At 57.1% G+C, this 14,682-nt stretch overlaps 2 protein-coding genes across 2 annotated transcripts in view; one reads left to right on the forward strand and one right to left on the reverse strand.

Moving 5' to 3' along the window:
- The window catches only part of PDE6B (phosphodiesterase 6B, cGMP-specific, rod, beta), a 34,383-nt gene extending 25,034 nt beyond the window's left edge, over positions 1–9,349 (forward strand). Inside the window, exons 9-22 of the mRNA XM_012663692.1 lie at positions 542–691; positions 951–1,094; positions 1,470–1,535; positions 2,578–2,724; positions 3,568–3,675; positions 3,970–4,079; positions 4,328–4,415; positions 5,363–5,463; positions 5,682–5,789; positions 6,228–6,291; positions 6,567–6,641; positions 7,339–7,422; positions 8,146–8,296; positions 9,156–9,349. Coding sequence (XP_012519146.1) covers positions 542–691; positions 951–1,094; positions 1,470–1,535; positions 2,578–2,724; positions 3,568–3,675; positions 3,970–4,079; positions 4,328–4,415; positions 5,363–5,463; positions 5,682–5,789; positions 6,228–6,291; positions 6,567–6,641; positions 7,339–7,422; positions 8,146–8,296; positions 9,156–9,217 — 1,458 coding nt within the window. The 3' untranslated portion in view covers positions 9,218–9,349. The remainder of the gene's footprint in view (positions 1–541; positions 692–950; positions 1,095–1,469; positions 1,536–2,577; positions 2,725–3,567; positions 3,676–3,969; positions 4,080–4,327; positions 4,416–5,362; positions 5,464–5,681; positions 5,790–6,227; positions 6,292–6,566; positions 6,642–7,338; positions 7,423–8,145; positions 8,297–9,155) is intronic.
- Positions 9,350–10,812: 1,463 nt separating this feature from the next.
- On the reverse strand, positions 10,813–12,348 carry ATP5I (ATP synthase, H+ transporting, mitochondrial Fo complex, subunit E). Its single transcript, XM_012663693.1, has 4 exons — positions 12,261–12,348; positions 12,012–12,066; positions 11,350–11,448; positions 10,813–10,905 (listed from the first exon to the last, which is right to left on the reverse strand). Exons 1-4 carry the CDS (start codon positions 12,294–12,296, stop codon positions 10,880–10,882), a joined length of 216 nt encoding a protein of 71 aa, XP_012519147.1. The 5' UTR covers positions 12,297–12,348; the 3' UTR covers positions 10,813–10,879.
- Positions 12,349–14,682: the final 2,334 nt, after the last annotated feature.

Below are 14,682 nucleotides of genomic sequence, written 5' to 3' on the forward strand. Positions count from 1 at the left end.
CCCTATTGAGGGTTTGAGTCTGCTGCACATGCCTTCATCTGGCACCACATGGCCAGCAAAGGCTCGTTCCTGGGGGAGGTGGAGAGTCAAATGGAATGGACTAGTGGAAACATGGTTTGCCATTGGCACACTGTCCACTTTTCACTGGCGAGGCCTAGTATTGAAGGGATGGAAGATAGGACCAACTACACAATTTTCAGCACCCAGTACAAAATGAAAATATGTGGCCCCTTGTTGAGCAATTATTAAGAACTTTAAGAGCATGACAGCAGAGCATTCGACCAAGCACAGGACCCTCCTGAGAGGGAGCTCCTGTGTGACCAAAGCCTTCACAGGCCTAGTGGGAAAATATCCTCCACCTCCTCTAGTGGGAAAACTACGACACAAAAACCATGGACATGAATTCAAACACAAGGAGGGAGTGGAGAGACAGAAGCAGCGACCCAATCCTCACAGTTAGAGGCAGAATAAAAGAGGCTCACACTCCCCGGGGGCCAGGGCCAGTCGTGGGGAGTGCTCAGCTCTGGATGCCACCCTGCAGGAGGGTGCCCTGGATGACTCGGGCTGGGTCATCAAGAACGTGCTGTCCATGCCCATCGTCAACAAGAAGGAGGAGATCGTGGGTGTTGCAACGTTTTACAACAGGAAAGATGGGAAACCCTTTGACGAACAGGACGAAGTCCTAATGGAGGTAAACACCTGTTACCAGGTGTGGCTTTGGAGGTGACATGTGTGGGACACTGGCTGTGTGGGGCTTCACCGCGCACCTCGGCCCCGCCCAGCACAAGGCCAGGGAGAGTGGGGGCAGGAAGGGCTGGTGGGGCCTATTCCTGGAAGCAGAAGCTCTCTGGCGGCACCTGGGGACCTGCTCAGAAGCCGCGGGGTACAGTGCACAAGAGGTGCGCCCCAAGGTGCGCTGGGGTGGATGACGCTGCTGCCCTCTCTCCCAGTCCCTGACGCAGTTCCTGGGCTGGTCTGTGATGAACACCGACACCTACGACAAGATGAACAAGCTGGAGAATCGCAAGGACATCGCGCAGGACATGGTTCTCTACCACGTGAAATGCGACAAGGATGAAATCCAGGCCATCCTGGTACTGCCCCTCCTGCCAGCAGTCCCTCTGCAGCAGGGAGGCGGGCTCCCCGGGGCCAGGACACACCCCGGGGCCCACCCTGACTGCCCAGCCCAGGGTGCCCTCCCCATGCCCCAGTTTCCTCAGCTTCCTGGTCCGTCCCGGGAGATTCCATCAGTCACACATGTGGGTGGCTTAGAACAGTGCCCAGGACACAGGAACACACAGGAAAGTGAGCTGCCACACACACATTACCATTAATCTCTGGAATCAGAGGCCACCTGGGCCTTGGCAAGAGGAAAGCTGACCGTTAGTACTCAGACATCACTGCATCCCACACACGAGGGCAGAGGTGACACTGTCACTGCCTCAGGACACATCTTTCTTCTCTGTTAGCCAACCAGGGAGCGCCTGGGGAAGGAGCCGGCTGACTGCGATGAGGACGAGCTGGGGTTGGTCTTGGTGAGGGTCCCGCTCCCATCCCTCGCAGGGAGATTGGCCACCCCTGAGGTGGGAGGGGATAGTTCTCCTTTCTCTGAGCTCAGAGGTGCTTGGCACACACGGTGTCATCTTGTGGCATTGGCTGCTGTCTGCGTGTGCATTCACATGTGTGTACATGCCTCGCATGTGTATCTACATCGTCCTGGCTTTCAGTCTCACCCAGCATGTCTCTGAGAGTGTTTGTCCGGCTAACGATGTAACTCGACGTCTGCACTGCTGAGTGTACCTCCATGTCCACCTGTTTCTTCTGTACTTTTCCAGAACCATATATGCTTAGTTTCTGTGGGCATGGCTTGAACTACATGTCCATGCGTGTCATCCCTGCTACAGGAGTGGCCAGGAGCCCACAACACCCAGTGTGTGTGTGTGCACGTGTGTGCATGTGTGCGTGCACATGTTGCCTATGGACATGTGCTTGTGCATCTCCCAGAAACCATCGCTTCGTAACTTGGCAGTGATATGGCATCTCCATCACCCTGCACCTGCCTGCGTGATTTAGCCAGAGTCACCCAGGGGCTGTCAGCCCTACATAGGAGGCCTTTGGCATGTGAATGCACTTGGCAGGTTCTGAAAGTCACTCATCTGTATGACTGTACGGCTGTGTGCATGTGTCTGCGTGGTGTGAGTCTGCACACATGTGCCTGTGTATCCATGGGTGTGCCTGTGTGTTCACAGGTGTGATTGTGTATCCACATGTGTCTGCATCTCTTTTTAGGTGCATCCCTTTGTGTTTGCCTGTTTGTCTCCCCACCATTACTCTGTCTGCCCAGCTGGGCACAGTCCTCACTGTTGGGCCACAGGGTGGGAGGAGAAGAGGGAGGAGGGAGGATGGCCTGAACCAGCAGGGTCCTGGGCTCCAGGCTGGAGCAACTGGGAGGACAAATGCTGGCAGAGATGCCCCGGCATCTGCAGCTGGACAGGGGCTTCAGAGAGGAGAAAGGTGGAAGAACAAATGAGGGCTGCCATGGGCCTACCTCCCTCAACCCAAGGTCTCTCCCCACAGAAGGAAGAGCTGCCGGGGCCCAAGAAGTTTGACATCTATGAGTTCCATTTCTCTGACCTGGAGTGCACGGAACTGGAGCTGGTCAAATGTGGCATCCAGATGTACTACGAGCTGGGCGTGGTCCGCAAGTTCCAGATCCCCCAGGAGGTGGGTGACGTGACAGGGGGACATAGGCGGGGTCCTAAGTCCCCCAGGATGTGGGAATGGGGATGTGGTAGGGGATCCTGGATCCCCCAGGCAGGAGATGAGGGGTTGTGTTGGGGTCCCAGGTCCCACAGGAAGTTTGGGGGGCAGACGTGTTCATCACAGAACAGGTAAAATACATGCAGCAAGTAAGGCTAAAATAAACAATGAGATGGATGAGTGCATGGTTAGATGAACAGATGGATGAATGAGTGGGTGGGTGGGCAGGTGGATCGATAGATGGAATGGATGGATGGATGTGGATGGATGAATGAGTTAGTGGATGGGTGGATGAATGGATGAGTAGATGGGTAAATGGACGGTTATATGGATGTATGGGTGATGGACAGGTGAGAGGGTGAATTGATGAATGAATGGATGGGTGGATGGATAGATGGAGAGATGAGTGGATGGATGAGATGGATGGGTGATGGATAGGTGAGTGGGTGATTAGATGTATAGGTGATAGATGGGTGAGAGGGTGAATTGATGAATGGATGGATGGGTGGATGGATAGAATGGTGGATGGAAGGAAGGATAGATTGGTGGATGGACCACTAGGTGGGTGATGGGATTCTGCCCTGCCCAGCTCCACCTCAAGGTGCCTGACATGGCACTCCCCCCGATGAAGGCCGGCAGGGGCCAGCAGTGAATAGGGGGCACAGGAAAGGTCATGGGGGCCTAGAAGACAGGGCGTGGGGATGATGGACTGGAAGCAGGGCTCCCAACAGAGAGCCATCAGCACATGAGGCTTTGGTGGGACTTCCACCTGGTGCCAGGGCCCATGTGTCCTCTCGGCTCCCTCAGGTCCTGGTGCGGTTCCTGTTCTCTATCAGCAAAGGGTACCGGAGAATCACCTACCACAACTGGCGCCATGGCTTCAACGTGGCCCAGACGATGTTCACGTTGCTCATGGTGCGTGGCTGGGACTCAAGAAGGGTCTCCCTGTTAGGCCTCCTGAATGACCAGGGTTGTGCAGACCCTCCTGGTGCCAAGGGTAGTGCCCCACATACCCCAAGAGCGAGAGACAGGCCCTTCAAGGGCAGAGGGATTGGAGGAGGCCAACACCCACTGACTGCACACTCCAGCCTGGCCACAGGTGGGGGGCACCTGGGGGGAGGGGAGAAGACTCAGGCCCAGCACCCCGACCCCCACCCCTGCCCCCCACTGGAGCCAGGCACATGGGCATGGGAGGTCCTGTCTCCGCAGACGGGCAAGCTGAAGAGCTACTACACGGACCTGGAGGCCTTCGCCATGGTGACAGCCGGTCTGTGCCACGACATTGACCACCGTGGCACCAACAACCTGTACCAGATGAAGTAGGCTCCATGCTGGGGCACACGGGCGGCATGTGAATTAGCAACAGATCACCTCCACACCCTTGGCATGAATCTGAGCACCCCACTAGCTGTGATGCAGAAAGTGGGGCCTGCTATAGGGGCTGTAGCCCCTGGGGACTGAGGGGTGCCCCCACACCAGCAGGGCACCCAGCATTGGCCCCTCACCCCCACCGCCTCTCGGCTGCTCTTGTAACCATTCATTTGTTTTTTAATGAAATCTGTAACAGGTCCCAGAATCCCTTAGCCAAGCTCCATGGCTCCTCAATTTTGGAACGGCACCACCTGGAGTTTGGGAAGTTCCTGCTCTCGGAGGAGGTTTGTGTCTTGCTCTTGGGTACCACGCGTCCCTGTCCTGAGGAGCTGGTGTTTGGAGCGGTGTTCTGACCCGGGGCTGAAGCCAGAGGGGGTGGGCCTGGCTCTGGAAGCAGGAGGACACCAGTGGGCTGTGTGAGGAGCCCCAGGGCTAGAGCTGAGTTTGGAAACATCCCCATCATGGGGGGGTGGGGTCCAAGGAGGCAGAGGTCCGGGACTGCCTGGTGGGGGGCAGAGGCTTCCATGGGGTGGCTGGATTTTTTTTTTTTTTCTGAGACAGAGTCTCACTGTGTTGCCCTGGCTAGAGTGCCGTGGCGTCATCCTAGCTCACAGCAACCTCAAACTCCTGGGCTCAGGCAATCCTCCTGCCTCAGCCTCCCGAGTAGCTGGCACTACAGGCATGCACCACCATGCCCGGCTAATTTTTTCTATATATTTTTAGTTGTCCAATTAATTTCTTTCTATTTTTAGTACAGACGGGGTCTCGCTCTTGCCCAGGCTGGTTTCGAACTCCTGAGCTCAAACAATCCGCCCACCTCGGCCTCCCAGAGCGCTAGGATTACAGGCGTGAGCCACCGCGCCCGGCCAAGGGGTGGCTGGATTTTGAGCAAGGGGTGGCTGAGTGGGGTGGTTCCCAAGGAACCAGGACACCAAGCACTCCTCCCTCCCCACCCCGGGCTGTGGTCTGTGTGGCCACCTGGGTCCAGAGAGATGACCCAAGGTAGAAGCTGCTGTGGGATGGGTGGACACCCTGAGGGAGGTGTTGGCAGGGCCGTCCTGGCTGCAGAGGAACAGGATCCACCTGACAATGGCCAGAGGGCCAGGGCTTGAAAGGCACAGACAGGCCACCCAGGAGTGGGAGGGGCTGGGTCCTCATGGTCTGAGATGACCGTGGGGGGCCCCAATGGCCCTGGGCACAGCCCTGAGACCAACCAAGTGGCCTCCGGCAGAGCTTGAACATCTACCAGAACCTGAACCGGCGTCAGCACGAGCATGTGATCCACCTCATGGACATTGCCATCATCGCAACGGACCTGGCGCTCTATTTCAAGTGGGCACCCTTCCCGAGGGCAGTAGGGGCCAGAACAGGGAGCTTCGAGGGGGTGGGCGGGGGAGTCCAGGGTTGAGGCTCAACCAGCACAGCCAGGGGAGGGGCCCAATCCTGGTGCAGAGGGGGCCTGGATTCTGGCCTCCAGCCTCCTGCAGGGGAGGGGGGTGGGTGCCCTCCGCTTGCTCCCACCTGCGCCCTCCCTTGTTGTTGGGGTTCAGAAAGAGGACAATGTTCCAGAAGATCGTGGATGAGTCCAAGAACTATGAGGACAAGAAGAGCTGGGTGGAGTACCTGTCCCTGGAGACGACGCGGAAGGAGATTGTCATGTGAGTGGCAGGGCTGCTCCCCTGCAGAGCATGAGCCCCACCGGCCCATCAGCAGTTTGATCCTGAGACCCTTCCCCCAGGCAAGCTAGGAGACCCTGGCCCCCAAATCTCTGGCACTAGAGCAGCACATCTCTCAGTAGCCTACTGATGCCTCAAAACAAACGCCCCGCCCTATTCGCTCCCCATTTTCAGGGGAGAAAGTGCAGGACTTCGGGGGCAGACAGGCCATCTTCTTGGTTTGGGGCCTTCAGCAATCATTCACTTTATTTCCTGAGCTTCCATTTCTTCATCTATTTCATCTAAAAAATGTCGATTCAGAGCTAATGTCTTTGCCCAGGCTTGTCTCAGGCTTGTCTTACATGTAAGAAAATATGTAAAAACTACCTGCACTCAGAAAGCATCCAGTGAATACTGGTGACTGGGTCTGTCTGTCTGTAGGGCCATGATGATGACAGCCTGCGACCTGTCTGCCATCACCAAGCCCTGGGAAGTCCAGAGCAAGGTTAGTGCTCGCACAGGCCACATTGACCCGGAATTAATGCCTCCTCACAGGCTTGAGGGGCTGCATCTGGGGCAGCCCAGACGGTGGATTGCAAGCAACACTGAGGGCTGCCTCCAGCCCTGGCTGGGGCGGCAACATGGGAAGAACCCCCTGTACTCAAGAGTGGCCCCAAGCCCTGAGTGGCGGGACCCCAGAGTCTGGGGCAGAGAAAACGAGGCCCGGAGCCTTCTGACCAGCACAGAGCCCACTGATGGCTGCCTTTGTGTGCCCTCCAGGTCGCTCTTCTGGTGGCCGCTGAGTTCTGGGAACAAGGTGACTTGGAAAGGACAGTCTTGGATCAGCAGCCCATTGTGAGTGCTGCTTCCAGAGCCTCCCACCCCAACAAGGAGATTAGACCCCTTCATGGTCCTCAGGAGCTTCTGGCCTGGCTCAGTGGCAGCTGGGACCTGGGGTTTCTGGGGTCCTGAGTCTTAATCTCACTTTGTAAGGCCGTGCAACATGAGTTCAGGGGGCTCAGGACCTGGGTAAAATTATGGAAAAAGCAGGGCTGGGCTGACGCTCAAGCAGAGATGAGAGTCGTCGAAACTGGAAGAGCCAGGGCCCCTCTGTGGGTCCAGGCGGCTCTGCGGGTAAGCCCAGCTGGACCAAGCTCTGCTCCAGGAAGGCCCCTGGCAGGGCATGCCACGGGGAGCCTGACTGCACCAGGATCTTCGAGTCAGCAACACAGCTCAGGAGACACCGCCAGCACATGGGCGAGGGCTGCTGCCCACCGGGGCCCCAAGGCTGGACTGACTAGAGCCAACAAGGGATGTGGAGAGGCGCCGCCGCCGACAGCTGGCCATGGGGGGTGTCTTGGCTTTTTGCTTCCAAGGGCCAGCGTCTGTCAAGCAGGATTGGCAGCCTGGGCCAGGCTGTCTCCAACCTTGGGCTCTGCTCTTTTTGTGTCTCTGGGAGTGAATTGATCAGAGCTGTGGAGTTGGGGGCTGGGTGAGGTCCCCAGGCGCTGAGGAGGGGCCCCTTTGTGACCCTCCTCTGCTTCCCCCACAGCCTATGATGGACAGGAACAAGGCAGCCGAGCTCCCCAAGCTGCAGGTTGGCTTCATCGACTTCGTGTGCACATTCGTGTACAAGGTGCGTGGCACGGAGGTGTTCCATGTTGGTCTGCCGTTTGGCCCCACAAGGACACAGGGCAGGAGCTGGGGGACGTACTGAGGCAGGGGTCCAACTGCAGAGGCCCCTGTGTGATGCCCTATGACACCCTGGCTGCACAAGAGCTGCATCTCTCTGGGTGTGCTCTGTGGTGACAGCCCACACCCTGAGGAGGACGTTATCTGGTTCTCCGTGAAGTTGTCCCTGACTGGGCTGTGTCCCTCTGGGGGAAGGTGGGACCAGGAGGACACTCAGTCCAGAAGTGGCAACAAGTCACAGCCCCTACACAGGGCATCCCCCAACTGCCTTCCTGGACTCCACCAGCACCACGTCCACGTGTGATTTGTGACCTGTGCTCGTTGATGTGTGCCTGCGTGCGAGAGACGGGAGAGGGCCGCAGGGCCTGCCCGTCCACCTGTGTCCTTCCGCCCGCGTTCACCACCCTTCCCTCCATCCTGCCCCTTGGCCCCTGCAGGCGGCATTTTCTACTGTGTTCTTGCATCTCCCTGCTAACACTGTCCGCATGGAGGGCGTTCACATCCTAAAGCTCCCCGTTCTAACATTGGGAACACAAGCCCTGAGGCCTTGTCCCTTTTTAGGGCTTTGCCATCTCAGTGGTTCTTCCTCCTGCCTGCTGGTCCCCACGGGTGAGCGAGGGAGGGTGATGGGGACGGGCAGGGAAAGCAATTTCTCTGTTCCCTTCAGGAGTTTTCCCGTTTCCACGAAGAGATCCTGCCCATGTTTGAACGGCTGCAGAACAACAGGAAGGAGTGGAAGGCGCTGGCCGATGAGTATGAGGCCAAAGTGAAGGCCCTGGAGGAGAAGAAGAAGGAGGAGGAGCAGCCGACCAAGAAAGGTCTGCGCTCCCTCGGCCTGCGGGGCAGTGACAATGGACCTCCCCAGTGGCGTGTGAAGGGGCAGAGAATCACACAACAGAGCAGATTTCAGACAGCCCTGTTGCTGGCCCACTCAGGTTCCCACTGCAGGAGCCGTGGTGGGGAGGCCCCATCCCGCGGAAACGGCGCGCCGCCTCCACCTGGTTAACAGACCCAGAGTGAAGGATTTCCTCGCACTCGTAGCCAGTGAACTCACGTTTCTCCTAAGGAAGCACCTGTGTTCTTTCCTCTACAACAGGAAAGTCCACTGACCTCTTAACAGCTTCTTCCACCACCCAGTAGCTTAGAAACCTGCCCCTCCTCCCATGCCACCCTCAGAAACAAAACAGCAAACCTAAAATTAAAAACAAACAAAAAAAAACCAGAAAATAGGCAAGCTACGATAAAAAAAAGTCCTATACTGTGTCCAGAGCACTTACCTCCACACCCTACATTATGGGAGTGGGACTCAGTTGTAACAAGTCAGTGCACCCCAAATTAGAACCCCAGTGGCATCGGCCTTGGTGTGGCCTGTGCTCAACCACCTAGCTCTGGGGTTTTGCTTGCTATTTCCTGCAATCCTACACTATCGGCAGAACAACGTAAACAAGGCAGCCAGGGCTGTGGGAGGCCAGGACTGACTAATCCAGGCACAGTGTCAACAGGGCTAAAGCACTAAGGCAGGCTCAGCCCCGGCTAATCGGCTTGGTATGGTCACAGACCGAGGCTCTGTCCTTTCTCCTACAGGGGCTGGCAGAGGACACAGGGAGTGGAGGGGAAGACACTAGGCTGGTGCAGCCAGTGCATGGTTCTCACTCTCGGTCTTGTCCTCTCTTGCAGTGGGCACAGAAATTTGCAATGGCGGCCCAGCACCCAAGTCTTCAACCTGCTGCATCCTGTGAGCACCAGTCCCGTGGGGACCCGACGGCTCCCACACTCCACTCATACACTAGGACTCAGGCCCTGCCTGTGGCAGTTTGGTACAAGAGGTTAGGAAGCCCAAGAAAATGACTGAAGATAACTTTGGATATTTTGGGGGTTTGTTAAGGTTTTTATAAAGCCAACTATGAATAATTTACAGTGTAGGCTACATTACTCATCCATTTTTTGGATACGTAGTAGTTACCACCAGGAGATCTCTGAAAAGGTCTGTGAACTGTGTCTAAAATCATACAGTGGAACATTCACAACTGCACATGTATATATGTGTATATAGGTAGATAGATGGGTTCAGAGACGCTGTTTCCCATCCGGTTTAGGAAAAAACACAAGGCCAGAGATTTAAAATAAAGAGAAAACAACATGCCTATTTTTTATGTGGTGGAATTACGCAGAGAACACATTGTATTTGACCCGTCAGGAAATTCTGCCAGAAAGGTCATGGCCACGAGCAGAGCAGCCATCAGACCTGAGCAGTCTGAGCAGAAACGATCCGCACCAAGCGCCACATGGAATGCTCCCTTCCCAACAGGGAGGTCGGGGTGGGCCCTGATGGCAGCACCTGGCGATGGGCCCAGACTCTCCTTCTAGCGGCAGCTTTCCTTACAGCAGCAACCACGTGCCCCAGTGACTTAATACTGGTAAGCCTAGAGTGAAGGGCAGAGGCAGGAGACCTAATGGGACATCACAGAACTCACATTTGAAATGGGTATTGTTTGGTAGCAAGTAAGGATTTTCAACTCGTGATGTGAGCTCCCCTGACACTGGGCAGGGACAGCCCACTGGAGCCAGTTTAATTTTCATCTCACTGGTCAGTGGCCCCTGGTAACAAGAGCCTGTGACTGGGAGCTCCTAGGGGTTCTCAGAAGGACCCAACAGCAGACAGCCCCTCTGGGTACCATCCCACCGAGCTCAGGAGGCATATGTCACCTCCCTCACTCAAACCTCACCCTAACCAAGCACAAGGCTTTAAAACACTTGTAGGGCTTCTCATTTTCTCTTCCCATAGGCAAGTGAACTCATTTTACAAATGGAACTAGGGCTCAAAGCCTAGAAATTTGCTCAAGGCATATAGCTGGGAAGTATTAATAGCAACATCACCTTTTCCATTCCAAACCACCAGACCAAGGGGCTGACAGGCTCACAGCCAGCAGGGGCTGGAAGGCCAGGTAGCACAGGCCCAACCTCTCTGAACAGCTCAAGCAGCACCTTGGCTTCATCCTCGGGAGGCCACATCCCTGGATTTCAGTCTTCAGTTTGACCTAGCCACCTCCTGGGATCAAAGGGAGGATCTGTGAGTAGGGGGCAGAGGGCCAAGGCCCACCCAGGGGTCTGGCCTACTGGATTCCCCAGAAACAACAAGCAATGGGTTTCTGCACTTCTCGCTGTTTGTGCAATACATTTTGGGTCTGTGACTGGTAACAACAATTAGTTCTTTTGAAACCCCCTCCCCGTTCTCCACCCCAAACAAACTGCAAAGACAGAGTACAACTGCCGAGCTTGAGTCCAGTAAATCAAGACAACTGACGCCAGTAGTAGGTGAGAGGGAGCCAGAGAATCACACAACATAGGAAGCTTTATTCATCCACTACTGCTCCAGAGAAAAGCAGGCTGGCACAGACTTCTCACTTTAATATGCTGTCCTCTTGGGCTGAAAGGTTAGAAAGAAAGTACCTACATTATTACACTCTTAGGCAACTGGAAAGGACTTCAGACTTCCAGCCTTTAAACGACCCAATATCTAACTCTAGGAGAACTCAGCCATGCCCTACTTAAACTGTCCTCCTTTGTCTCCTTATCCCTGCACACCTGGACCTGACTCTGCCAAGGCAGTCAGGGGGAAAGTATGTTCAACTCATGGCCTCTAAGTGGGGTGAAGTGGCTTCACATGGGCAGCCTGTGGCCTGGGCCTCAACAAAGACTGACTGTTACCAAGACCCCCTCCGCCGCCTCCTCCACAAGTACGCTTCTTCACACTGGGCCCCTGCTGGACAAACGGAGAGGCAGACCCACCCTCAAACAGGGATCACTTGGAGACCAGCTATTTTTCCTGAAAACTTGGGAGGGGACAATCTAGAACCAGTGACACAAGTACCTTCTGCCAGTTCTCTGGCAATCCGATTCAGCTCATCCTGCTTCTTCTTCTCCTCTGCTGCTATCCTCCTCTCCTCTTCTGCCCGGGGTTTTAGGTAACCTGTTGGGGGGACGGGGGTTCGATTCACTGAAAACGCTGCATAAAAGGAACTGAGCCCACAGATCAAGGCATCTTCAGCGATGCTGTGAACCAGATACACCTGCTGTCTACCCTCCTTTACCTCAATGCAGGCCGAGGCCTGATCCTGACCCCAAAAAGAGCCCAACTCAGAGGCTACAGGGTCCCTGCAGCCCACCCCTCACGCACTTGCTCCCTAGGTCCTCTGCCAACCCTCAGAGGTCCACTTGCCTCTCGTCAGACCTCAGCACTCCAACACCCACCCAGTACCAGATTTCATCAAGAACTAGGCGCTTTCCAGTCCCCGCCCGGGCCTCAGAAGCCTGCACCGTGGGTAAGCTGATCCCAAGTCAACCCTACGTCCGCGCTGTGGCTTCGTCCCGGGGGCCAAGCCCGCTGGCGCCTCTGCGGGTCTAGGATGGAGAATGTGTACTGCAGCCTCGCACCCGCCCCTGTCCCCTTTCTGCGCTGGGGTTTACTAAACGGCACTGGGAGTCCCACAGGGAAGCCGAGCAGCCCCCGGCCCTGGCCCCGCCGTCACTCACTGTAGCGTGTGGCTCCGTAGGCCACGCCGAGAAACAGGGCGGAGTAGCGGCCGAGCTGCAGCAGAGAGCGGTGGGAGAGGGCGGTCAGCGCGGCCGGGTACTCGGGGCAGGAGGACCGGGGCGGGGTCGGGATTCGCGGGACGGGGGCGCGGGGGAGGGGTCGGGATTCGCGGGGTGGGCGTCGCGGGAGGGGTGGGGCAGGACGCGGGAGCTCCGAGCACCGGGCAGCGGCCATGAAACCTGGTTCACCTTGATGAGCGGAGAGACCTGCACCGGCGGCACCATCTTGCCCCTGATCTTCGCACCGGAAGTACAATTCAAGGGTTGAAAAGGACGGCCCAAGGGCCGGGAGAGCCGGGAACCAAATGCGCTCCGGAGGGGCGCACGCGCCGTGGCAGCCAAAGCGCTCCGGCGGCGCCCCCTGGTGGCTGGAGGGTGACGGTGCGCCCCGTTCGGAGGATTACGTCACATGCGCGAACGCGCACAAGAGCCGGGCGCGCGGTCGCGAGCGGCTGCGCACGCGCTGTGGCATTGTGCGGCGCGGTCTTCGCCGGGCGGCGCGAGTGGGCTTCTTTCCCAGGGAGGGCTCGGGCGTGCGTCCAGTGAAGTCGGCTCTACCCTGCTGCCTAGGAGACTACCCTACAAGCCCTGGAGCTCAGGTCAAGGGTTGCTCCAGGCCGGGCCCCAGCTTCATCCCGGCCCCTGGGCACGCAGCCCCCCAGGGCAGTGCTGGGCCGGGAGCCGGGTCCCGGGTACCGAGTGAGCCGAGCACAAGTGGGCTCCTGGGCAGGCCCCCGTGCCCCTAGGCCCCTTGCCCAGTGGCGCCTTTGGACTCAGACCTGCCCAGAAGAGCATGGCGCTTCGGTGCCCTCTTCCTACGATCGCGTGCCTTCGGAGCACCAGCTACTGGGTCCCAGGCTCCAGCCCCGTAGGGAGGCTAGAGCTTCCTTACCCTGGGAGTACTCATCACTCCCATCCAGAGGAGGGGCTGGGGTCTTGGGAAGACCACCCCTGACACATGCTGCTACTTTCGTCCCTCTGACTCAAGCCCTCAGGATCCCACAGTAACACGCTCCAAGGCCCACCTCAACCCAGGACTGGGAAACACTCAGCTCCCACACCAGTCTCTGCAGGCCTCTACCCACATCACAGTAGCTGCCTGTGTCCTACAGCCCTTTGGTCAGCCCTGGCGGGGGCTGCCCCAAAAATGGAGCCAGCGGTGTCCACAGCCTCCCAGCTGTGCCACTGTGCTGACATACTGTTCCCATGGAAAGCAGTCCTGGAGTCTACATGGGAGCACCGCTCCTCTGGGGTTCTGGGCCCCCCTCCTGCCATCAGCTCCCTGTGCCTCAACAAAGCAGTAGTGCCTCAGAACTTCCCTGCAGCTGCCTGTGTTCCAGCCTCCTTGCCCTCCACTGCTCAGGGCAGAAACTCCTCAGGAACCAAGGCTTGGGGCTCCACTAATGTCCTCTGCTGGAATGGGGAGAGGCCCACTCTTATTCACCATCAAATCCATGTGTTTACAAAGTGAACTTTTTTTTAAGAGACAGGGTCTCCTCTGTCACCCAGGCTGGAGTGCAGTGGTTTGATCATGGCTCATTGCAGCCTCCAACTCCTGGGCTCAAGCAATCCTCCTGGCTCAGCTTCCCTGGTAGCTGGGACTACGGCACTTGCCACCACACCCAGCTAATTTTTTAATATATATTTTGTAGAGATGGGGTCTCGCTGTGTTGCCCAGGCTAGTTTCCAACTCCTGGCCTCAATTGATCCTCCCACCTTGGCCTCCCAAAGTGCTAGGTTTGCAGGCAAGAGCCACTGTGCCTAGCCAACAAAGATAACTTAACTATGAATCTTAAGTGAATAAAATGCAACATCAAAAACTCCAGGACACATGGCAGGTGCTCACAATCCTGAAGGGGAGAGGACCCATGAGCCCGGCCAGCCTGGGCACCCAGGGAGGTACGAGCTGCCCTCCAGTCACCTGGGCAGAGCCTGCTCCCTCTTCTGGCTTACTCTGGAGTCCAGGCCCTGGGCCTGCCAGCTGGGAAATGAGAACTTACCTGCACTGTTTCCTGGGCTGGGGAGACCAGGCCAATGCTATAGGGCCACCCCACTCTTTTCTCTCCCCTCTGTGAGGCTGACCTGGAGCCCCTGAAGCCTTCTTGCCTGAACCTTGTCCTCAGGCAGCCAGGAGCATGCTGTCCCCGGCCCCCCATGCTGCCTGAGGAAGTGTTGGCCACACTGATCCCACAGGGCATGAAGCACAATTCAGCGGCCGCGTGTGCTGGGCTCCCCTTCCTCCCGTTCTTGCCCTTGAGCAGCTGGGCAGATGCCCTCAGGTCACACCAGGTTTTTCCTTCACTGCATTTTAAAATAAACCAGACTCCTCAGCAACTTCTGCTTCCAGAATCAAAAATAAGTGTCTCTAGGGCCTATGGTGGGGCCAAAGTGGCGGGGTACGTAACAGCAACTTCCAGGGGAGACAGGACAGGGGAACCGGCAGATGACACGCACATTCACGCTCAGCCCAAGGAGCCCCCCTGAAAGCAGTGGAGACCTGCCGTGGCTCAGGGGCCTTCCTAAGAGTTTGTGGGGGAGGGTCCCACCTGGCTCAGGACACTGGGGCCGCCTGCTGAGGCCTCTGCACCTGTCGGGGTCAGCTGTCGGTGCA

The sequence above is a fragment of the Propithecus coquereli genome, unplaced genomic scaffold (genome assembly GCF_000956105.1).
Source record: "Propithecus coquereli isolate 6110/MARCELLA unplaced genomic scaffold, Pcoq_1.0 Scaffold821, whole genome shotgun sequence".
Taxonomy (NCBI): Eukaryota; Metazoa; Chordata; class Mammalia; order Primates; family Indriidae; genus Propithecus; species Propithecus coquereli.

Excerpts from the sequence above, each read along its gene's own strand:
- ATP5I (XM_012663693.1), bottom strand. The coding sequence starts at position 12,296 with ATGGTGCCGCCGGTGCAGGTCTCTCCGCTCATCAAG. Across the intron at positions 11,449-12,011 it reads CTACGGAGCCACACGCTACA|GTTACCTAAAACCCCGGGCA; the intron begins GTGAGTGACGGC and ends TCCCCCCAACAG. Across the intron at positions 10,906-11,349 it reads TGCCAGAGAACTGGCAGAAG|CCCAAGAGGACAGCATATTA; the intron begins GTACTTGTGTCA and ends CTAACCTTTCAG.